This window comes from Electrophorus electricus, chromosome 19 (assembly GCF_041902795.1).
Source record: "Electrophorus electricus isolate QZ-2024a chromosome 19, ASM4190279v1, whole genome shotgun sequence".
Lineage (NCBI taxonomy): Eukaryota > Metazoa > Chordata > Actinopteri > Gymnotiformes > Gymnotidae > Electrophorus > Electrophorus electricus.
In genome coordinates, this window is record NC_137515.1 from 16,002,501 (window position 1) to 16,027,500 (window position 25,000).

General features: G+C 42.9%; 1 protein-coding gene across 4 annotated transcripts in view; it reads right to left on the reverse strand.

Annotated features, from left to right (window-relative positions):
* The window catches only part of erg (ETS transcription factor ERG), a 34,363-nt gene that overhangs the window by 8,926 nt on the left and 437 nt on the right, over nucleotides 1-25,000 (reverse strand). For 2 of the 4 annotated variants that reach the window (XM_035535685.2, XM_035535683.2), the window contains exons 2-3: nucleotides 15,858-15,942; nucleotides 2,440-2,687 (exon numbers count right to left, since the gene is read on the reverse strand). In XM_035535685.2, coding sequence (XP_035391578.1) covers nucleotides 2,440-2,687; nucleotides 15,858-15,905 — 296 coding nt within the window. In that variant the 5' untranslated portion in view covers nucleotides 15,906-15,942. Of the gene's footprint in view, nucleotides 1-2,439; nucleotides 2,688-7,742; nucleotides 7,887-15,857; nucleotides 15,943-25,000 lie in introns of those variants that run through there. The other 2 variants (XM_035535686.2, XM_035535684.2) reach the window with 1 other exon arrangement.

Consider the following 25,000-nt stretch of genomic DNA (forward strand, 5'->3'; position numbering starts at 1 on the left):
GCTGCTTAAGGACTCTCTTTCAATGTTTGGATATAACATTTACTTCAGAGTTTAGACAAATCCTAAACATCTAAACAAGTACTTGTAGTGTACTTTGTTTGATGTACATTGTTTAGTGTACTTTTTCTAGTGTACTTTGTTTAGCGTAATTTGTTTGGTGTACTTTTTCTAGTGTACTTTGTTTGGCGTACTTTGTTTGGTGTACTTTGTTTAGTGTACTTTTTCTAGTGTACTTTGTTTAGTGCACTTTGATGTACATTGTTCAGTGTACTTTTTCGAGTGTACTTTGTTTAGTGCACTTTGATGTACATTGTTCAGTGTACTTTTTCTAGTGTACTTTGTTTAGCGTACTTTGTTTGATGTACATTGTTTAGTGTACTTTTTCTAGTGTACTTTGTTTAGGCTGTTCAAACAAAGGAGAAAAGCCACAGTTACTGTTGCACACTAAAGCTGCTTGCTTGTATTACCAAAACTCTGATCACTCTTATTTTGGAGGGTCGGGAAATGTCAAACGACTTAAACAACTCAAAAAACATTTTTGAAATCAATCTCCACAAAAGCATAAGGAAGAATGGGATACGTAAAGGAGAAGTATGAGTCACTGCTGTTAGTCAAGCCTCTTTTGGGTCTGTACTGTTCTCATTGGCTGTCAGGTTTGTGATACCGATGGCAGGCTAGGCTGTAGACAGTACCACAGAAACATCAATGCAAGAACACTAGAAGTCACCGCATCCACTGGTCAGGCAACAGGCCGTCTCTCGGCTATGTCTACATTCGCTGTGGCGCTGTGTCTGTAGGGCGGAGCTTGCGGGCAGCAGCTCCATGCCGGCGTGCGAGCCAGGCCTGCAGTGGACACAGCAGATGTACGGGATCGCATCTGGAATGTCCCCGCCAGGCTCAGATCAGCAGGCCAAGGACACAGACAGCCCTGAGCCCCACTAGCTCTGTAGGACACATGTCCTCCAGGACACGCGTCAATCACCAACTCAGCCAGCTCCAGAGAGCAGCTTACAGCAGCCCTCGGACACCGCCAGCATGGATCCACTCCTGCGCTCGCTGTGCATGCGTTCAACACATTTAGTACACATTTGTGTTTCAGTGCACAGTGGCATGCACATATGTGCATGTGCGCACACGCATACACAAAATGCTCTAAAAAGGACTCTTTACTGGGGAGGAGAAGACGGCGATATTTTATATTCCAAGAGTATTTCTCACTTGATAAAGTCAAGGAGGTTGGGCAGAAGGTCACACCGGGAATGCCTGATTTGCCTGCATTTGATTGCAGAAAACAGTTATCTTACAACATGGTGTCTTTCTCGGATAAACAGAACTATGGATGTGATCAATTAATGAGATACAATACTAAGATGTATTATTTACATTGTGTGTTTACATATGTGTGTGTGTGTGTGTGGATGCGTGCCTGCATGCAATAAGATTAAAACAATAGTAACACAAGCAACCTTCCCAGTATCCCAGTGTGTAAAGGAACCACTAAACTGGTAGCGCATCTAATTCTCTCTTTCTTTCTTGTTGTTTTTTTACAGTTTGACAGGTTCGCAGTGACAGATTCTCAGTTAACACGTCTTGTGAATGCGAAGAATCACAGCATGACACAATATAAACACCACTGGACTGTCACCGTCACCATCACACACTTTAACATGATATTTCATCTAAAATCACTGTTCCGAAACACCATATCATAATGTTGACATCACTTGGCAGTTTTGTGATGGCTCAGATATGCAGTTTATGAGAGAAATATACCACAGTGCACTCGACAGGTCTTCACACTCTGTGCATGCGTGTGTGTAGTTAAACTTTTATTGCATGCTGCTTCAGTTCCAACAGTCCTTCACTAGTATCTTTGCCTCAAATGAATTAGGGCTACTCTGTCCTGGGTGTCTGTGCACTCTGTGCGTGCGCATGTGGTGTGTTATAAACATTTCAACTGTGGCGGTCCATTCGTTGCAGTGTAGGTTTAGCACAGATGTTTTGAGTTTGGGATTCATCTGCACCTTGACGTGTCACTGCGTCTGCATGGATTTGTGTGTGTTTGTGTGAGTGTGGGTATGTGTGTGATTCTCTGACTTCTATGTGGATTTGGCACTCTGACTGGCTTCTGACGGCTCCAGTGCAAGCAGATGGATTACACCGCCTACACACACATACACCCAAACAACCATCTCTCTAACACATACGCTGCCTACACCCAAACACCCATTTCTCCACCACATACACCGCCTATACATACACATATAGCTGACACGACAACCAACAAAAACTTTTAAGCCCTGTAAACTCTCTATCTATAAAACACCCAAGCTCTAATTTGGTAATGTCTGACCGCAGATTTAGGCAGCCTCGTTTTACACAGGGTAGTTTGTTAAAGTTGAAGGTCCAGCTGAAACTCTAGCTGGACGTGCAGCTCACCTCGAGCCGTTCACCTGGGCCCCTCCTCCTCCTCCTGCGGCCACAGCGGTCCCACCCCCGCCACACTCCATCTTGACGGTGACCCGGCCGGGTGGTGGGGCGAGCCAGTCTGGCGGTGCCCTGGGGCTCAGCTTGCTCGGGCCATACTCGCCTGCTGCCGATGCCGTCATGTCCACCTTACCCTGCTGGGCCACGCTGTATGCACACTCGAACAGAGACTGATCCTCACTCACCACGGACAGCGCCTCCTATAAGGGTGGAGGAGCAGGAGGAGGAGGAATACAGCGAGAGACACAGTAAGACAAAGAGGAAGAGTATGAGAGACAGAAAAAGAAAGGGAAGGAGGAAGAAGAGAGGCTAATTTTACTGCGATGCTACAGACATGTCACAGCAAAAAACATTCATTCTCCAAAATGAAAGCAGTTTCCCTCAGGGCCCGGCAGCCCGAGCTCTGTGGCAGTGATGCAGGCCTGAGATCAGCGGGATGAAGAGGAAACTGTCACAATGCCGTTTATGGTTCCACTCACTGCTCCCGGCCCTCAGCACTGCAGCAGAGGGCTGCATGCACCTTCATCTGTGAGAGTGGCGGCAGTCCGCATATGCACACGCGTGCGTACACGTGCAAGCACGCGCACATGTGCTGGCGGGTACACACACGTGCAGAGGCATGCACCCAGACACGCACGCGCAGTCACAAATTCATACTCTGCCTCCAATGTCTACCTACACATTTCCTCTCTTTTAAAATATTTTTTAAATACTTTTTTTTTTTTTTTTAAATGGAACAACCCTTTGGAAAAGCCAGTGCTGAAAAAGTGGCCATAAAAGCCGGTGTACCAGCCTTGTCAAAGCCAGTGTGGAGCAGGATGCCATGCTATGGGATAATGCCGCTGGACAAAACGCAGAGAGCCAAGGGCTCCGTGGAGGACTTACGGAAAGTGGTGGGATGGCTGCCAGCTGCAAAATGTGCGAACGCACACGGCGCTGTTCACTTTGGCTGCAGCGGGAATTCAGTGTTCCATAAACTACGACAATAAAACGACGGGAAGCACACACTCTCCACCTACTGTCCAACGACAGCGGGAGTAGAAGGGAGGAGGACAGGACAGAACAGCTGTAATGAAATTTTCTTCAGTCGGGGGAGTTCTAGAGCTCTTTATCCTGCCTGGCCTCCGCTGTTCGGCCAGAGAGCCTCTCTCCTGCCACCCTGACCAGTCCATGAGGTTTTACCCCAGGTAAACCACCACTGACGCAGGATCGGCTTTTATGGAAATAGTGCTCACGTGTGTTTGCTGCTTTAGTGCGATCGTGCAACTCAGAGAAGCTCATCTCTCCGTGAATGAGCAAGATTGGGAAGATGTGGTGGAGACCCTGAGCTTCTGTGGGTGCTTCTCACAGGAAAGAATATGTCAGGACACCATGTGACTTATGCCACATGTGGCAGCTCCGATAGAGAAGCTACCCATGTAATGAACTGTGTTTATTAGGATACTGAGGGATGGCACTGCTGGGTAGCACTCTCTAGGTGAGCACTCTCTGGGTGAGCACTCTCTGAGTGAGTGCTCTCTGGGTGAGCACTCTCTGGGTGGCCCCTCACTGCTGAGAGCTCATTCATGCTGAGGGTAGCAGGACTGCAGATGCAGACAGGAAGCCCTCCGCTAGCCCTTCCTGCATGAGGGCTCCAAATAGCGAGGGATAATGGAAGGGGTCAGTGGAAAAGAGGAAAAGCCCATCCGTCCACATACTGATTACGATCTGGCCAGAGAGGCCCTCAACAGACAGACACAGAGAGAAAGAGAGAGAGACAGAGTGAGAGAGAGAGAGAGAGAGAGAGTGAGAGAGAGAGAGAGAGAGTGAGAGAGTGAGAGAGAGAGAGAGAGAGTGAGAGAGAGAGAGAGAGAGAGAGAGAGAGAGAGAGAGTGAGAGAGAGAGAGAGAGAGAGAGAGAGAGAGAGAGAGAGGTAGAGAATGCCCTGCTGTCACTAACACCACAGGCGTGGGAGGCCTTTGACCTCTGGTGAGGGTCAACAGAGCGTTTGTGCCCTTACATTTCCCGCTAGCTCCCAGAGTCTGCTGTTTCCCCAGTCACACTTTCCCTAATCACTCTTCTCTCCCTCACTCTCTCACAGCCCCATTAACTCAATCTTTCCTACTCCCTCGCACCCTCACTCCCTCAATCACCCTTACTCCTCACTCCCTTCTCCCTTATTCACTGGGAACATTCTACTTATACTGAGTTGTATTCAGATCAAATCAAAATGTATTCATATAGCGCTTTTTACAACAGATGTTGTCACAAAGCAGCTTTACGAATGTCCAAGTCCCCAGTGAGCAAGCCAAGGGCGACAGTCGGGAAAAAAAACTCCCTAGAGCACGAGGAAGAAACCCTGAGAGGAACCAAGACTCAAAGGGGAGCCCGTCCTCCTCTGGCCGTGTCCAAATTTCTAGAGGTCCTAGTCTTGTGCCGATGCTGTACACGTGTCCAAAACCCATCCCGTATTCAAAACCTGATTTTCCATACGACCTAACCACTGATGATATGACATCAATCACATGACCTCCTGCGGCACAACATCACCATCAGCACCAGCTCATGCAGTTGGCCCACATACATTTCCACAGTGGAAATTATTACCATCTGGAACTGATTTCAGATCAGCGTAAAAGGGCATTTGCTAAACAGCAGGTGCCATAGTACACAAAGGGCTTGACCACCGCATACTGTACACTCCACACAGCCAAGCCACACGTTTGGTTTGGCCCACCACTTCACCATATGCTCATGCCCATGGCTTCAACCACCACTACCCACAGCCATCTGTGTCTCTGTTAGTAATCAAGAATCATCAGCAAACTGCTACATGTCTTTTTTGTTGCACAGTAAGATTTTCAAACTTCACTAGTTACTCGTTTTACATTTTATGGCATTTAGCTGATACCTTTATCCAAAGGTGTCATACAATTATGACTGAGTACAACTTGAACAATTGAGGGTTAAGGGCCTTGCTCAGGGGCCCAAAAGTGGCAACATGATTACTAGTCAAGAGGTTCAACCACTGAGCTACCACTGCCACAAACTTCACTAGTTACAAACTTCACTAGTGTTCTCTCAAGGTGTAAAAGCAAATAATATTTACAACTCGGTATTCGCATTGTAATGTTTAAATGCATTCAAGTATTTAAATGTAAGTATGCTTGCCTTGATTTCAGCTTTATGCAGAAAATAAAACAGCACATTTGTCTCATGACTTAAAATTGAAGAAAAAAAAACAAACCCAGACATGTGGCAGTCATCACTCTACATAGAAAAACATGTAACAGGCTTTTAAATCAAATCAGCCTCGTATGGTGGTTGTACAGATTAATTGGACAGTAAGTAAATTCTCCTGATGAGTTTAGCAGAAACTTGCTTGCGCAAGATAGCGCCAGTCACTTGCTTCTGCCTAAGTAATCAGACCAGCACCCTTGTCTGAAACTCAAAGCAACACACTCTCCTCTTCCCTTTAAACTCCAACTCAAGCATGAAGACCTGTACACACAGCCTATAACACTGACTACACCATCAGTGCTATTAGAACTGCTACAGTGCTGTTTAATACAGTTTAGAACCTTTGAAAATATCTTTGCAATATCTTTGCAATCTTTGCAAAAACATCTTTGCATTTCTCTTTGTGTGCATGTGCATCAATAAAAGCACATATTTTTATATTTTTAACATATATTTATCTAGAGCAAATTTATATAAAGGAGGACCTAAAAAAATATTTTCAATACAGTGTCTTAAGATGAAGTCCAAGATGGGTCACTTATGCAAACTTTTTCAGTGTTTTATGGAAAATGCTCAGCATAATGAATTTGAGTGACAAGAACATGAGTAAGATGTGCAAGTAAATTTATACCACAAAATAAAAATGTAATTTAATTTACTCCAAAGTATAAACTTAAGCAAGGAAAAGTTTTTTGCTTAAACTTAATTAACATAAAATGACATCAAATCAAATAAACCATGGATACTGGTTTCCTTAAAATATTTTTGCACTTTTTTTTCAGAATCTGCAAGCAAAATGAAAAGTTCAGAACAGCAAAGGGCAGTCTTAGACCAAAGACTAGTCTTAGACAAAAGGCCAGTTTTAGACCCAAGGCCAGTCTCAAAGCCAAGGCCTGGCTCAGACTCAAGGCCTGTCTTAAATCAGTTCACAGTGTTGTGCTACTTCTCCTGAGTGAGCTCAATGGTAAGGATTTCACCAGGCTAAAACAATGTGTTACTTGACAGTCCACATCCATACTGATGGTGAGAGTCCATAAATGTGTCTGAGAAAGTGAACTAAAAGTTGTAAACTATAGCAAATGTTATTTATAAAATAAAGTAAAAGCTACACCTGTATTTCTAACTACAAGATGGTTTTACTGTGCTGCACAAATCTTTCCGAACTGTTGAGTTGTTCGGGGGCTCTGACTTGCACTACAAATAACAACACAAGTGTATTAAAGTATATATATATATATATGTGTGTGTGTGTGTGTGTGTGTTTCTAGAGTTTCCAGAGAAAAAGAATGTTTCGGACAAAGGTCTTTCATCAGATGTGCATATATATATATATATATATATATATATATATATATATATATATATATATATATATATATATAACTGTGTATTTTTAATATCTCTCTGTCTCTCTCATATATATATATATATATATATATATATATATATATATATATATATATATATATATATATAACTGTATTTTTATTATCACTCTGTCTCTCATATATATATATATATATTTATATATATATAACTGTATTTTTATTATCACTCTGTCTCTCATATATATATATATATATGTACTTTACTTGCACATCTGATGAAAGACCTTTGTCCGAAACATTCTTTTATCAAGATGTATTTGCCAGGTCCTTATTTTTGTCTTTCAAGTATATCATGAATCACTTTGTCTAAGCAGGTATTAGTAGAATTCCAAATTCTACCAATAGAAGAAACATCCAATTAAATGTTTTTTTATTTGTGATCCATTTAATCGTCCGTATGAATCATGGTGACTGGTCTTTAGTCACTACTCAAACAATTTTTCTAAACTGTACAGACAGTCAGAATAGGAAAAAGGAAATTTACAAAGCAGTGCAAAGGAAATCTTGGTGCAAGTCTACGGCGAAAGGGTGTTACCCTCTCTCGCTCCAATCTGTTCTCGGACTAACGAACGCGAACAAAAAATAATATACAGTTCACATTAAAAATGGCACGTTTTCATAAATAAATGTGTAATTTTAAACACTTACCTTGATGGTGCTTGCCATTGTAGTCCAGGACTAATCAGTCCTGTTTAATAAATGCAATGTTAATTGCAATGTGTATGTGTGAGGTTTTTTTTATGATGAGCGTGTAAGTTGAGGTTCCAGTGAGCACTGTTTGGAGCGGATGAGATTGTGCTAACACTGGAAGTGAAGTCAGCCAATAGCAGGAAGAGCTTTCTATTGGTTCTGGCCAGCACAGTTCGAAGAAACAGGATATTTTGGAGAGGAGAGATAAGAAGGGTTGAAACAATGTTGTTATTCTGTAAGACCTGTCTGTGGGTTCTTCAAGAAAGAGATGGAGAACCCTAAGGCCACCTCTGCAGCAGTATGGTGTCATCAAAACAGGTGTGCTTAGATGTGTGTGTGTATAAAACGATGGCAAGAGAGTAAGTGACAGACAGCGTGAAGGGCCAGCTATAGGACAGGATGCCGATGCTGGACCACATAGTCGGCCGTTGCCATGGCAGTGGGCAGTGAGTGTACCTCAAAAGATGTGGAGAAAAAAAATAATAAGAATGAGTAAGAGAATGAGGGCAGACTGAGGGGCCAAAGAATGACCGCGAGAGAGAACGAAGCACACGCACAGAAAAACACAACACACAGCTCACACGGGGCTTACACTACGTGCGTAAGACATAACAGCAACAGTACTACTGCAGCGCACCAAAACAGGTCTCGCCCTGCAGTGCATGTCTGCATGTGTGTATGAGTGAACAGTACTGATGCTGCTGCAGCGTGTTGGTGTGTGTTTGTGTTGATGTGCACGTGTGCAGCGGTGCGTTTCTGGACTGCAGATGGTATTGTGTAATGGCAGTTGCTTTGAGGAAGTTGTGACAAAAGGAGTTTAAAATGTTTTGAAATCAGTTAAAGGCGAAAACAGTGTGTTTTCTTTATACTACCTGCTGGGTTTTACAAGAACACAAGTCAATTGAATAAATAATTAGTTATTCAATCATAATCATTACATGTGATGCCCTTAAAACTTCCAATGAAATGAATATAGACTTGCCTAATGCTTACATTATGTTCTGAACATATTACAACAAGATAATTTCAACACACTAGATAGTTTGGAACAAGGCAATGAATACTGCAAGAGTATGTAATCCTGGAGCAAGAGCATAATCCCACCAAATCAGGAATAGGAATCCAAACCTCTAGAGCTAGTGCACGCAAACGCCCCAACAAGCACTGACCAGACGCTGAAAGGGTTAAGACTGCGCATCTCTAATGAAACTGCCCTTTTATTTGTTTGGGTTTTATGTATGTGTAAGTACCTTAGAACTGTGTATACAATTTGCCACAATAATTTGCCAAGATTAAACTGCTGACGTAAAATAAGACTAATGAACTATATTGAGCACCGGCTAAATCACAGGGAAAGAAAGAATTGCCCTCTAGTTTTCATTTACTACATAAGTTAAGAATTTTTTTATATAGTATTGCAAATATGTTTCATAGACCATAGGGGAGCTGTTTCTGCATTTATAGATATTTCATTAAGCAGCTATGAGTAATCTGAACATAATGTGACTTTCACTCTCCGCAGTTCTGTTGTCCAACAAAAGAGTTTATAGTCATCTCTGAAGCCTCTTTTGTTGTTTGTCATCGTTGTTGGTTTGCCATCAGTGTAACCAGTGGAGTGACTTTCCTTCTAGGCTTCGAGTTTTCAAAAACGAGTACTTAACCTCCCCTTCTTTAACTAACTTTAACTATGCTCAACTCTTCACACATGACTTGCTGCAAATTCTTACGAAACTACAGTTGTGAGAGTCTACTGGGCATTGAAACACTGACAGAAAATTGTCCAACATGTTGGCTATTTGTGCAGAGTGAAGGTTTTGGGTGTGGGAGCACTCATATCGTGTAGTAGAGAAGGAGTTTCTCTTTGTTTCTCTGTTTCTCCTTCTCTCTCTTTCTCCGCCAGCTTCATTTTGATTATGGCGTCCTGCAGGATGTCTGTTGGAAGTAACCTCTGCTCTTACTGAGCTGTGCTTGTGTGTGTGTGTGTGTGTGTGTGTGTGTGATTGTGCGCGTGTGTGTGTGTGTGTGTTGTACAGGACATTCCTGTGGAAGGGCCCTGCCCTGTTTATCAGCCCCCCCCCCCCCCCCCCCCCCCCACTGAGGAGCATTTCCACTGCAACATACACACACACACACACACACACACCTTTATCACAGTTATAAATACACATTCCAAAGGTTTTCCTCAACATCGTTGTCTACATAATAGTTCCTCAAATAAATTCACATCAGAGAGAAACAGATCAGACACACACGCATGCACACACACACATAGCCATTTATCCCCAGACTACTGATTTGTTATGGGCAGAAACCGACAGGCATTAATGTCTCTGATAATCACAAAGTCTGCTCACAGCTCCCTCTTCAGGCACTCCCATGTACTGCAACCACATACTGAAAATTCAGGCTAAAATGTGTGCATTTCTATCACCTCTATCAGCTCTTACCCTGTCCAGTCTTTTATAGCCATACTCACTGTAATAGCGAAGCTTGCAGCAGACCATATCAGCTCGTTAACTGCTGTTCACTCAAACTCTATTTGCATATTCACATCGGATAACAGCGCAGCCAGATCGCAGCAAACAGTTCAGGTAGTACTACTCTCTGTTTCAGAAGAGGAAGATAAGGTGGGTTGATTTATTTTTATTTTTTTTTCATGTTCTAAAGTACTCATTAAAAATACACAACTGTCCTACAGCTGTGGGAAAGGCAGCCATGAGGGTCATGGTATCATGTTTTCAGTGATGGAGTGAGAGGTGACGCCGAGCAGCAGAGGGAATACTGCACCTCCTTACTGACACAGATTACGCTGTAGTTCTCATGCCAACATGAAATATTATCAGCTTTTTCCAATACTATTACACTGAAACCCAACATTGCTCCTACAACTGGGTGGTCGTTAGAACACACTGCACCAGCCCACAGTTGAACACACATGCACACGCACACACAAACACACACACACACACACACACACATGCATAGACACCCAGAGAGACTCATGGTTTGTCAAAGGATGAATAGTGATAAAAGAATTTTTCGTGGCTATATGTAGGTGAAGCAGGAAGAGGTGCACGATTGTGAGTGTGTGAGGACGTGTGTGCTCGTTCCAGTGCTGGACTCTTTCTGTGCCACCCAATTAGACCGCCAGTGAGCCTTGGTAGACCTGCACTCACTCACAGCCTCCTGTCCATCAGCAGTGTGTGAGGTTATAGTGCTGTGCCACAGATGTCCACAGTTCTCACATACTCAAACACACATATAGTTCTCACATACTCAAGCACACACACACACACACCCACCCACACACACACACACACACGCGCGCACACACACACGCACAGATATGCACGCACAAATGCAGAAATGGCTCAGTCTTGCTACAGAAAACCGCAGCTGAGAGTGCGTCATGCCAGCTGCCCTGAGGAAAGGACAGAATTTCTGCATTCTCACATTAAAGAGAGAGAAAGACAGAGGGAGAGAGTGAGACAGGGTGAGAGAGACAGAAACAGGAAGAGACATAGAGAGAGAGAGAAAGAGAGAGGTAGATAGAGAGACACAGAAACAGAGAACAAAAGGAAGAAAGAGATATAAGTTTAATATAATATATAAGATTATACAACAGTGCTGTGAGTCATGAACCACCTGCTGGCCAGATGAAAAATTCAGGAATAGCAGCACTACAAAAGCCCAGATCGGTCCCGTTTCTTTCCTTCCTGTGTCTAAAATCTCAGTCCTACAGTAGCAGGACAGACTTCAGATGAGTTCTAGTCCTCTCCTTCCTATGTCTAGAAAACCACAGTCCTACAGCAGCAGTACAAACTTCAGATCAGTCCCAGACCTGTCCTTATACTGCCTAAAACACAGTCCTAAAGCAGCAATACAGACTTCAGATCAGTCCCAATCCTCTCCTACAGGAGCTCAGTTTCCTCATTCTCCCACCAAAATGCACACATTATCCTGCATGTTGTCAGTGTTTGAAATGTTCTGGACATAGAAAGATATCTTGGCAGGTTTGTGACCCAAGGGCATATTAAGATGATTATTATCTATTATACAACCTCACTGATAATTTCAACATTCAGAAATGGATCATTTCTCTCCAACTTTTCACTGGGTGTAAACATAGTCCCAATGCAGTAATTATTTAAGAACTCCAAAGCCAGGTAGTATGACATGGTCACATGTGTATTTTTGCTTTTTATGCTTGTATAAAACTTTTTTTGATTTAATTTTTGGAACGAATTGCAATTGCATTTCATTTGAACCATTCACAAATTTTGTGTTAGATTTCAAACAGCTAGTGTAGGTTAGGTTACTAAAGTTACTGCAGTAGGTTAAACTACTGGCGCAGGGAGGTTACTGCAGTAGGGCACTTTCCAAGTAAATAGTCTCTCAGGGAAAAAATGTAGGAGCACAACTTCCTGCTTCTGATGTAATTGCAACTAAAAAACAAATTTGTGGAAATGCAAAAACCAAGTCAATATAAAAAATGTCATGTTTTACGACATTTTTTAAAAGCTCTCTTTTTTGGAAAATAATACAATGTAAGTTGTATCCTCTGCCAAGACCTGACCCCCCCCCCCCCCCCCCACCACCACCAAAAAAGAACTTTTTTTTTGAAGATCTTAATAAATTTTTACAATTTTCTGTACTCATTTCTAGCCAATTATTAACAATTATAATACTCAGCCAATGCTGCAGCAATTTTAAACATTATTCCACATTTACTGTATAGGCCATGTTTTGGGCCTGCTATCTCCATGATGAGTACAGCAGACACGTAAATCCCTCCCTCAGACAGGAACCAGAGAGCAAGCCTACACAGCGTCACCGGAGCCTTTCTCCTGTACATTTATGCCTGTACATTTATTCTCCTGTACATTTATGCAAAGAGTCTTCACCCAGTATCATTAGAAGAAAGTCCACCCTGGCTATATTCAGAGATCGCACACACACACACACACACACACACACATAAACACTTTTGCGGTGAGAAACAGCCGCAGCAGTGCGCCAATCCAAAGTGAACTGAGAACTTAATGCTTTTATGACACAAGATTTCTGACACTATAAGCAGTGTCTCTGTTGTGCGTGTGTGTGTTTGGGGGTGTGTGCGTCTGAGAGAGAGAGACAGACAGAAAGACAGACAGAGAGAGTGTGTGTTAGTAGCGACAGCATCACTCTTCATGACAGTGGAAATAAACAGTCACTCTAGAGAGCTCAGCATGGCCCATGCCTCATGGAACACACACAAACAACCAAGCACACATGAAAACACACTCACACACACACACACACACACACACACACACAAAAACAAGTACACACACACACTCACACGCACACAACCATGCACAAACATAGAATAAAGCACACAAACACACACACACGCACACACACACACACACACACACACACACACACACACGCACACACACACACACACACACAGACACCCATGGCATTAACTCTAGGGTCAATGTCACAAAATAAAGCTTTCTCTATAGAAGCTCACAAGTTCCTTATCCAGATAAAAATGTAGTTCTGTCACATGTGAGGACAACATCACTTAGTCGGAAAGCAACAAACTGGAGAGAAGGTCAAAGGGGAGGGGAGAGGAGAGGAGAGGAGAGGAGAGGAGAGGAGAGGAGAGGAGAGGAGGGGAGAGGAGAATGCCATTACCTCACAGAGCTGTGAAATGTCTGCCCTCCTGACACGCTGTGCTCATCTGTGCCGGCTTGACTGCCGCCACTCTGCATATGCAAGAGCGACTGTGTGTGTGTGTGTGTGTGTGTGTGTGTGTGTGTGTGTGTGTGTGTGTGTGTGTGTGTGTGTGTGTGTGTGTGCGCGCGCGTGTGTGTGTGTGTCAGCGTCTCTGTCCCAGCTTGGCAGAAGCCCTACTGAGACTCCTTGGTAACAAATGGCTGGGAGTTGTGCAGGTTTTCTGCACATGCTGAGCACAGTGAACGTGACCAGACCATAGCTCTGTTGCACTGCCCTCCCCTTCTCACTCACACACACACACACATACACACACACACACATCATAAAGGGGGGGGGGCAAGAAAGGACCATGGTCTGATCCTGGGTGCAAATAAAATTCCTGAATGCCAGATTTCTTGGATCTGTGAGCAGGCCGTCTGGTGTGTTCCTTTGGTTGGAATTCGGAGCTCGTGGATGGCGATGAGGTTTAGCTGTTGCCTACGCGGGAATGGGAGTGTGTTTGCTATGAGTATGTGTATGCTTGTGTGTGTATGCACGCGTGTCTCGGGGGATAAACTTCATATATTCGCATCTCTAGTCTTTGGGTGGAGAGAGAAAAGCTCACTCTCCACAGCGCACGTGCGCGCACACACACACACACACACACACACACACACACACGTTTATACACACGTGCGAACACCTTTTCCTCGCCACAAGGAATGAAGCTATTCTCCGGTGTCATGAAGTAGAAAGGGATAAGTGATGGGACACTAGCAGGCTTCAAGATCAGGCAGACGAGAGGGAAGAGATTTGCGTCTTTTGCCACCATCTCGTGCTGTGGCACCTAAATGGCTTTTCAAGATATTGATCCTGAATGCCACGTTGAGCTTCTACAAATCCAACATTGCTGTTGTAGATACTATTCTCCAATTCTCTTGCTAATCTCATTATCATTTTTAGCATTTGTATTTTAATAATTATTTCTAGTTTAATTTTTGTGCAGACTTGATACTAAAAGAAACTGAGCTGCATCCTAATTTATCCCTTACTTGCTGCAACGCTACAGATACGCCACCTCTACACTCCCAACACCTCTGCCCCTAACCTAACCTTAGTTCTCACACACATACACACCGCTGTCTCTCCCTGGCCAGACAAACACATTAGACGCATGTCACAGGAAAAGCGTACAACCAGCAGCAATCAGTGACATAACTGATTGAAAAAAAGCATCCATCTCCATCTGCTCTTCCCCTGCAGCAGGCCGGGCCTGGGCTGACCTGCACCGGGATGGCGGAAACGGGCTTGATCCTCCCCATAACCAGAAACAAGGATGCTGAGGTCAACGCAGGCAAACTGTTTAACTGGAGGCAGAGTGGTTCATGGGAGAGTAACGGTAGTTTACAGAAGAATAGAAGAATAAAGGAGTGAGAGATGAATGAATCGTAAAGTTTTCTCCCTCCTTCACAACTCTGTGCTCTGTTTTCCAACAGTTGAAGGAGCTGGCTGATGGAACTAGGCATGATGGGCAGGTAAAAACTAGGGATCAGTGAAACTGTGGAAAACATAAAAGGAAATCAGAAATGACTGTAGTACACATATTTAGCAGTAAAGTTTATAAACAATGTGGCTCTTATTTGATGCCCTGAGCCTGATTATGAATGATTATGAATAGTATGGTTGACGACCAATGCATTGTAAAATTAACACTCACTTACCCACAAACATTAAGGGACCCACTCTAGCACATACACACACACACACACACACACACACACGAGAGAGAGAGAGAGAGAGAGAGAGAGAGAGAGAGAGAGAGAGAGAGCCATGCCCACCACACAGTGAGAACAGAGCCATTTGAGATCTGAAGACAAACTGAAACAAACGGAGGGAGGGTAAATCTCTTATCACAAACAAACACACGCACACACAATGAACGGCCTTTCTACATCTGCACTACTCTGCTCCTACACTTCAAAGCATAGTGTAAGAGAGAGAGAAAGCCAGACAGACAGACAGATAGAGAGATAGAGATATGAACAGCCTGGAATGCTCATCATTTAACAGACTGTACTGAGTGATGATCCTGTGTGTGTGTGTGTGTGTGTGTGTGTGTGTGTGTGTGTGTGTGTGTGTGTGTGTGTGTGTGTGTGTGTGCGTGTGTGTGTGCATGTGCATGTGGGTGTGTGTGTGTGTGTGTGTGTGTATGTGCGTGTGCATGTGGGGGTGTGTGTGTGTGTGTGTGTGTATGTGCGTGTGCATGTGGGGGTGTGTGTGTGTGTGTGTGTGTATGTGCGTGTGCATGTGTGTGTGTGTGTGTGTGTGTGTGTGTGTGTGTGTGTGTGTGTGTGTGTGTGTATATACCTTATGACTGACTGTGGCAGGCCCTGGCTCTGTTCCAGTCTGGATCATTTCCCCTCTCAGACATCGACAATCTCACAACCTCTGCCTGAGAACACACACACACACACACACACACACACACACACACACACACACACACACACACGATGGTATTTTATATTATAGTTTTTTACGATCGTTTTCACACTTGTCTCAATACCATGCCCACTTTTTCAAAACACTTAACACATTCACCATATGAACAGACTGTGTGACTAGATTATACTTTTGCATTACTTTTATAAAAAAAAGCAATGCAGTCATTCACCCTTTCTTCAAAAATTCATAAATACATCTCAGTCAGTGTTCACTACTAGCAAACGTGTACAACTACAGCTAATTTTACAGACATTTAGATACTCTGTTAAAAAGAGTTACAGTAACTTTCAGTGCAAAACCCAGCAAAAATCTAATCACTGTGGATGGAAATATGTTGCATTTTAACAGACAAATGAAAATATAAACTTGAAATATGTAAGACATATTTTAGCAGAGATTATTCATTTTATTCAATTTTTTTGTTTGCAGCCTTGCTACCATCGATACAAAAGTGGTCACACTTGCACAGTGCATGTACATAGAGAAAATATAGAGAGATTTTTCCACTGTTACTGCAGTACATGTACAGCTGAAACACCTGGCTGTCATTTCAGCTAATGACCTACCCAGATAACATTGTGTGCGATGTTGATGAAAATACAGTGGATGGATAAACCAGGCTTACAGTAGATATGTACAAATTACTGTGTGTAGTATATTGTGAATAGTGAAAACATTAATCTGGTAATACCGTATTTGTTATTGATTCTATATATTTTCTGTTCTGAACTACAGTATATTGCACTGTAGAAACAAAAGGCAAAATACAGTAAACCACCTGAAGAATACTGTGGCTTTTGTGATTTGTTACTTTATCCTGTTTTACATTATACAGGAAATATTGTTATTCTGGGTTTCTGATACAGTAAAACATTAAATCATTTACAGTTTAGTGTACATTTACTGTAACCCGCTATTGTGAGAGACAAGCCAGCAGATCAAACGTTTCTTTAGCTGTCTTGAGATATTTGTGGATGCAAAAATAGAGGTAAATGAAACACACAGCGTATGTATTTTGCAATGTTACAAGTTGTTTGTGTTTTGAATTTCGTTGTACATTGAGTGACAATGCAGTCTTGTGGGAGAAAGCATAAATTATAGTTATGGAGCATGAGTCACTTTCAGATGAAATAAGACGTGTTTTGGTGGTTGAAATGCATTTTGCACCGATGTGAAGAGTTTTGAAGAAGTGGTCATGGTATGTGTGAAAATGATTATAAAAAACTGTAATGTACTTGACATTGGAAATGAACTGCTCTTACTTCTCCTAATACCATGCAGACTGGCGGTGGGTGGAGGGCTTCTTCACTGGGGTTATATGGGACTCTGGAGGTGTGTGTGTGTGTGTGTGTCTATGAAGTATTTCTTCATTAACATCCCTCTCCAGCAGAGCCACTACAGCAGGCTGTCCTGTAGCACCATTGGCCAGGTGATGTCATGCATGATGTCATGGGAAGCACTTTAGCCTGCACTTGTGAGAGAGTGATCTCTCTTTTTGTTGCCTCGATTTCCTTTCTGTGTCCTTGTTTGTCCCATTGTCTCCTCTTTCTGTCTCTCTCTCTCTCTCTCTCTCTCTCTCTCTCTCTCTCTCTCTCTCTCTCTCTCTCTCTCTCTCTCTCTCTCTCTTTCACTGCAATATCCTGCCAGATTTATGATTCCACATATTGCAGGACACATGAGGTTATGGCTAAAAAGCACACTGGACATAAAAACAACACAGACAGCATTCCAGAGCACCCACGTGAAGCTGAAAGCATTCTGGAACATCCACTGAACCCAGCACCAAGATGATGCTCATCCACTAAGCCCAGGACCCACTAGACACAGCACCTGTTGGATGAGCGCCCACTAAACCCAGAGGATGAACATCCACTGAACCCAGCACCAAGATGATGCTCATCCACTAAGCCCAGGACCCACTAGACACAGCACCTGTTGGATGAGCGCCCAGTAAACCCAGAGGATGAACATCCACTGAACCCAGCACCAAGATGACGAACACCCACTAAACCCAGCACCCAGAGGACAAACACTGCATGCAGCACCCAGAGGATGAACACCAACTGCACCCAACTGATTCCAGCACCCGGAGAATGAATGCCCAATGGACCCAGCAACCAGATGTTGAAGGTGATGCAGGCTGTACTCATGGCTCCAAACAATGTGATACTGTAGAAGCCATATAGTACAACCACCTCACTATAGCTTCAAAATCATGCATTTGTCTGTGTTAAGCAGACCACCAAAATGTAACACTGCTCTTAATCTTAATTTTGTCAAAGCAAAAGAAAATGTTTGAGAGGGCAGTACTTCTTTAAAAGCCAAGTACCTTTCTCTCTCTCCACCCACCCTTATCCAATAAATAAATAAACACACTACTTTCTTTCTTCCTATGCACACTGTAAATCTCAACCCTCAAGTTCTGTCATATTTTAACTCTAGGTCAGCTTCATTTGGAGCCAATCTACACTTGTGTAAACTGGGTAAAGTTAACACAACGTATTCGATCCTGACTGAGACCCTCTGTGTCCTTCCTCCCTTGCTCTCTATAACACAGAAACGCCTTAAACAAACTTAATTGTGATTAATTAACTGATTTAATGCTACCATGAGTCGTTCTGGAGGTCTGGGATTTGTGAAGGTACTAGACAGTAATCTAGTTTACTGCACTGCAGTCCAAGGCTACAGACAGAAACATGTCTCAAGACTAGCCAGACTCCACATATGCACAAAGATCATTTACCTCAAACATACAAATAGCACCGCTCCCACCCAAACCTCATTAGGTCATTTTAAGTGCATAAACATACTTATTTATAAAATAACACCCCCACCCACCAACCCCCCCCCCCCCACACACACACACACACATGCACACACACAAAATGACCTTTAAAATGTGTTTTGATAATATAGAAATATTGTAATCCTCCCAAGATGGAGGCAAAATTGTATTTCACCTAGTAACAAAGTTCATAGTATTCATTTCTAAGATTTAGCCATGCCATGGCAGGCATTCCTGTGTGTGTGTGTGTGTGTGTGTGTGTGTGTGTGTGTGTGTGTGTGTGTGTGTGTGTGTGTGTGTGTGTGTGTGTGTGTGTGTGTATGTATGTGTGTTTGAATGAGTGTGAGTGTGTGGTCTTATCAGCCACATTTAATAGCACTTAAAGAATTATAGTACTTAGCATATTTTCAGCAAATTAGCCACATATGGTTGTGTGTAACTCCATGGCTTCTGTTCCACCCTCTGTATAGGCAGCTCTATCAGCTCTATGTACTCTCTTAGTGTTGGTGTGTGGTGTGTGTGGTTTTTTGCAATTTTGTATCATGTGTGTTTCCCTAACAGTAATGCTGCAGGTATGCGTGTGTCTACCTCATACCGGCTCCTCTGACAACTCAGGCATAACTGATGAGAGTTATAAGCATTACAATGCTTCTACTGTAACTCTGCCATGGAACTCTTTTCAAAAACTCCACGTCTGGCACCGTCTGAGAGAGACGCAGACTCGAGCCTGTGCACATGTGTGGAGCGTACGCCATCTGTGCTGAGCTGTGTCCCGGAGGAGAATGCAGGCACTCCATCACTGGACCGGGGCAGCCGAGCAGGAGGGTGACACCTTATGCCTTCTGGCTGCTGGCTCGCACTCATCACATAGTTTCTCTGCAAGTCAGAGGATCTGAACCAGCAGCCATACGGGAAATGGCAGGGGTCTCGAACCACAGACCCCCTTCGTTTCTGAAAGCCGGCTTCCCTTTTCAGATATCTGCCCTGGATCTTGGAGCTCAGTCTGCTTAAATAACCATATCAGATAAATGGAGCTTCTTTTGAACTGAGGCCTTTTGATGTCATATTTCATTTATTGGACAATGAGACCACTAAGCTAAAATAAATTGCTTCAGCACAGATGTCACATGCTGGGAGCTCAGGGTTTACTGCAACAAACAGTTTTGCTTGAAAAAGCACCGATCGCTTGTTCTCTGTGACAAAGTGGTACATAGATGCTGGTCCACAATGAACGTAACAGACCATGCCAGTAACCATGCCAACAACATCCACCTCAATAATGCAAAACATCCTGCTTTCACAGGATTAAACTGAGCAGGTGCGTGCAGTTTCAGAGAATTTAAGCCAGAGTGAATGAAAGCTCAGACTGGGCACCAGGCATGAGGACTCGCCTGGTGTGCACTGCATATATTCATCTAACAGATGCTCATATATAAAGAACCTTAAAAATGAGAAAAGGCAATAAGACAGTGATTGGAAGAGAAGGAACGGCTATTCGAGTGTTAAAAGTCAGAATTACAGATAACTGAACCAATACTGCTGTTTGATCAGATTATGTTTTTTTTTTTTTCTTTCTCTGGACAAAAATGGAAATTCATTTGAGACCAGAGAAGCAGATTATGTGCTGCCAAGTGTCCAGACATAGAAGATCTGAGTCACCCTGCAGGTAGTAAAAAAGTGTCTCTCCAGACAGGGACTGCGAGGAGCAGAGTTCTCACAAGCAGTTATGAGACTTCAAGGCAAATCTGATGACATCTAAAAAAAGTAATTAAAAAACGTCCTGATTGGATCTTGCCTACACACTGCAAGTGCATGAGCTCTGAAAAGAACAGACACACTCTGCCTTCATGGTAAGGTCACCGTGTGCCTGACTCCACCAAACACATTTGTTGGATATTCCTGTTGCACTGTGCCAAATTATTCAGCTTTTCCAAAAGTTAAGATCAAACGTCCCTCATTTTAAAGTGCTACAAGAAAGCTTTTTTTTTTTAAATCCACAAAAAAATACAGCATCATGACTTAATAAGAGCAGAAAAAAGGCGGAGGTCCCTGCTGGTCGCATCTCTGCTGGCAGCTGCCGGCAGCGCACATGGCTGTCGGCAGCTGCTGTCAGACGGGCCATGTGAAAGAAAACAAACACCAGCACCAAACAAACCTCACTGCTGTTTTGCCACCGCATTTCACAACAGATCTGTGATGGAGTCCCACAGCCAAATAAGACTTCAGAAAAAGCTGCTTTGCGGCCAAGCATGCTGGCCTACCGCAGAAAAGCCTGCGCTGCTAGTGTCAGAGAAGCTCGCCTCTCACTGCAGTTCACACACATCATCTCCCTCTCGCATCACACCGCAGACGGCCAGTGGCTCTAACCTACCTGAGACAAGAACAACACATTTGGCCCAAATCAACTCAAACATGCGTTCACATGGGGGGTTTTGTGCTCCTTAAGAGTTCTCCTGGATAGGAGAGAAACAGCCTGATTAGTTTTCAGAAAGAAACCAGGACAAGACGCTGGTAATCAAACCAATATTGTACCTCTGACCTCTCACTTATAAACAGGCAGGCACACACACACACACACACACACACACACACACACACACACACACACACACACACACACACACTCGGAACACACCCAGCACTCTCTGATAACTTTATGATTTGTGGCCTTCTGATCATTTTAAGTTCAGGATTAGTTAGACGAAATCAGACTAAGAGCAATAACCCGTGATAGAATGTGGCTGTTTCCCTACTAGGAGACCGTGCGCTGAAGTGCCCTGTCACTGGCACATGCTTGCCCTACTTGAGCTAATCCAGCCAAACAATCTTTCCACCAGTATTTTAACATGTGATTAAGCCTTTATCAGGTAAACATACCTTGTAAATCTACTCATCATTAGCGTCTCTCTCTCTCTCTCTCTCTCTCTCTCTCTCTCTCTCTCTCTCTCACACACACACACCAACATATCTAACTGCTCTCCAACAGGTCATGCTCCTTAAGGAGTGTGGGAGCAGTAAGGCAACAAGATGTCCTGAGCAGGAAATCTAAAATTAGTTTTTACTACCTATAATAGAAGATTTACGGGATGGTTTAATTTGCAGTCTCCAGGCGAGCAAACTGTAGCCGTCAGAACAAAAACATCGTCACTGGTTAAAGCTCATCAGAGCGTCCAGACAAACACAAAGGCCCTAATCGTAATAAAATCATAAAGGACATCTTGCACTAAAAGTGCGCACATTCGACACCCATTCGAGCGCTCAAGCAGATCCATATGCGCGTGGATGCAACATCAACATAAATGCACACACGTACGCACGTTTCAGCAGGCACGCATGCGCGCGCACACACGGTTTCAATTAACCGGCAAGCCTGCTCTGTCTTTGGGCCAAGTGTTAGGTTTACCACTTCATTCCTTTCCTCTGGTTCAGGCTTTATGGCCACTCTGGACGGCTCCAGCGCCATTCCTGGGTTTTATACGGTAGCTGTTAGCATTCTAATGCGTCAGTGTGTGCTCGGCACAACGGCACTGACACTTGGCAAAGCGAGAGTATCAAGTCCCGTGCGCGTAGACACGCGCGCACACATAGAAACAGTGACACTGCACACACAAACATACAGAATGAAAGGCACGCCACCCAAGAACTCTCTCCACCCTAGTAAATTCTCCTACATACACAGTCTCAAATATACAGTCTGTCCAGGCTAAATGTGTAAGATTCTATCTTTTTATTATTGTTATTATTATTATTATTATTATCATTATTATTATATTTAAGTGAGCAACTTTCCAGTTCTTCCCACTTTCCTGCTCTGGACCATTAGCTGAGAGATAATATGTCTATGCTGCTGTCACAGTTGTTAAATTAAAGTATTATTCAATTAAAAAAAAAATGTTTTTATAATATAAATGTGAAGCACTTAGCTTAAGTGTACATTTTGTAAGTTTGCAAGTAAGTACGTGTTCTCACCATCACAGTGGTGAACATGAGCATATTCAATAGCTTCATAACTGCTTGTGCAAAAGTATGTGTGTGTGTGTGTGTGTGTGCATGTGTGTATGTGTGTGGGGGGGTTGGTCATACCCTCAATAAGCTGATTCTAGATCTTCTTGGAGCTGAAATACATTTTGGCTCTAAGCTACTTTCATATCAAATCAAGTATGTAAATGACTGGAGTTTCAAAATTAGGAATCTGTTCATGTTTTGTTTTTTTTGCAGTTCTTGCTGCAGTTTCTAAGACAATAAGTTTGTTCATTTAAACACCAAATGGCACAAGAAACTTAAAATTTCTGTGCGACATCACCTTTATCACACCAATATTTCTTTCACCATTTATTTTTTAAAATGACAGTGAAGAGGAAAAGGTGGGGAAAGCCATGTGTGACACGATTATTCATGTCTCAAAGAAAAATGTGGAGGGGAAATGGCCAAAATATTTTTTCATTATCCTCCTGTCTTTAGCACAGCCAGATCTGAGATAAGTGATAAGCCAAGAGTTAATTTGAAAAATCACGAAATGACAGAAACAGAAAGGGGGGGGGGGTGGATCTGGCAAAAAGCAGGGAAAGCTACACTCGGCGTTCAAATGCGACTTTCGCACTGACCTGAAACCAGCTGGCTCTGCCCACCTCCCAGTGTTACCACTACGACTGACACAGACACACTGCTCTCAGATCAGTGTGACAGAGGTCAACCAGTTTGAGATGGACATACAGGCACCAGATGCTGAAGACAGACCCTCCGGCACATCAGTCAACGTGACGGCATGATGACGGCAACACATTCATCATGTGGAAGCTGTTCTCCTCAGAGCACATTTCTTGGACAGCCACTGTCTACACTGGGCTCTGGACTACAGGTTCTGGGCAGTGGGAACACTGGCAGCACCGGGTCCTCAGGACACTGGAAAACAGACCCTGCACCATCGAATTAAAAGCAGACTAATGTGTATGCATCCTGTTTAAAATGCAAATAAGCTCTCTGAATGAATGAATCCGTTTTTAGAGTGCTTGAAGAAATGCAAACATTTCTGCGTGCAGAAAACTCCCTTTCTTAAATTCAGTAGTTCAACCTGTCATGTTCTATGTGCCTGTAATAACTGCCTAGTATATCATGTATGTAAATGCACACAAAATACAATTAATGTCTCAAAAGGCAATAATGTTTTTTCTGTGGGTTCCTAATACTTCAAATACACAAGCTATTTAAGTGCACTGAAACTCTGCCCTCTCAGCAGATTATTTTCTATTTTTCAATAATATGGAGAAATTTGCCATACCATTTATTGTCAAAATCATTACTCATACAACTAAAAACACTAAAATATATACTTTCTATACCAGTGGAAAGCAGTACATTGCATTTCACTTAAATATACACATAGAAAGACACATAATGTATAAACACACACACACACACACACACACACACACACACAAACGGTACAACTCAGTCATTTAGCCAAATGCTTAAATAGTTTAATGAAATGAAAGTAAACCTAGTTGTCATTTTGCACTTTAGAAAAACAGTTTCTTTTGTTTACTTGGAATTAAGCCTATTGAATATTGCAAAAATCTCCAAAAAGAAACATCTTGCCTTTTTCATTTCTTATTGTCTTAGCTCATCAGAAATATGATATAGTTGGGTTCGACTTCATAATTTACGACTAGCAGAGCAAATCTCCTCCGACAGTTTCTTAAATGTATATTGTTGATACTCAACAACAGTGTACCCAAGTATTAGAGCTTCGCACAACGGACCTTTTAACGTGTAGGCCTAACTGGCGAGCTGTAATCCCAATGCTTAACATGCCTACCACACGTCAAGAGCCCTTTATCCCGAGAATCCTCTTACTGGATTAGACGGAAACGTTTGCCGCAGCCACTATACATCCGTGTCTTGCAGCCCCAAGGAAACCTCAAGTCCACCTTTTAAGAAACATCTACTGAAATATGGCTTTTCGTCTAGACGTTTTATTGCCTTTGAACCTTAAATAATCACCCCGAACTCGAAATTAAATTTTCGTGGTGATCTGACTAAAACATGAAAATCCCAGATGTCTTTCTTTTCCTAAAAAGTTGTTATAAAGCTTTTCACGCGACAGCAACGTTTAGTTTGTTTCACGGTGCAGCTCACCACTGTGGATAAGTCGTAATGACGCATCTTAAGACAATGTTATGAAGAAAGAAAGAAATTAAGCAAAATTCCATTGAACCTTTAT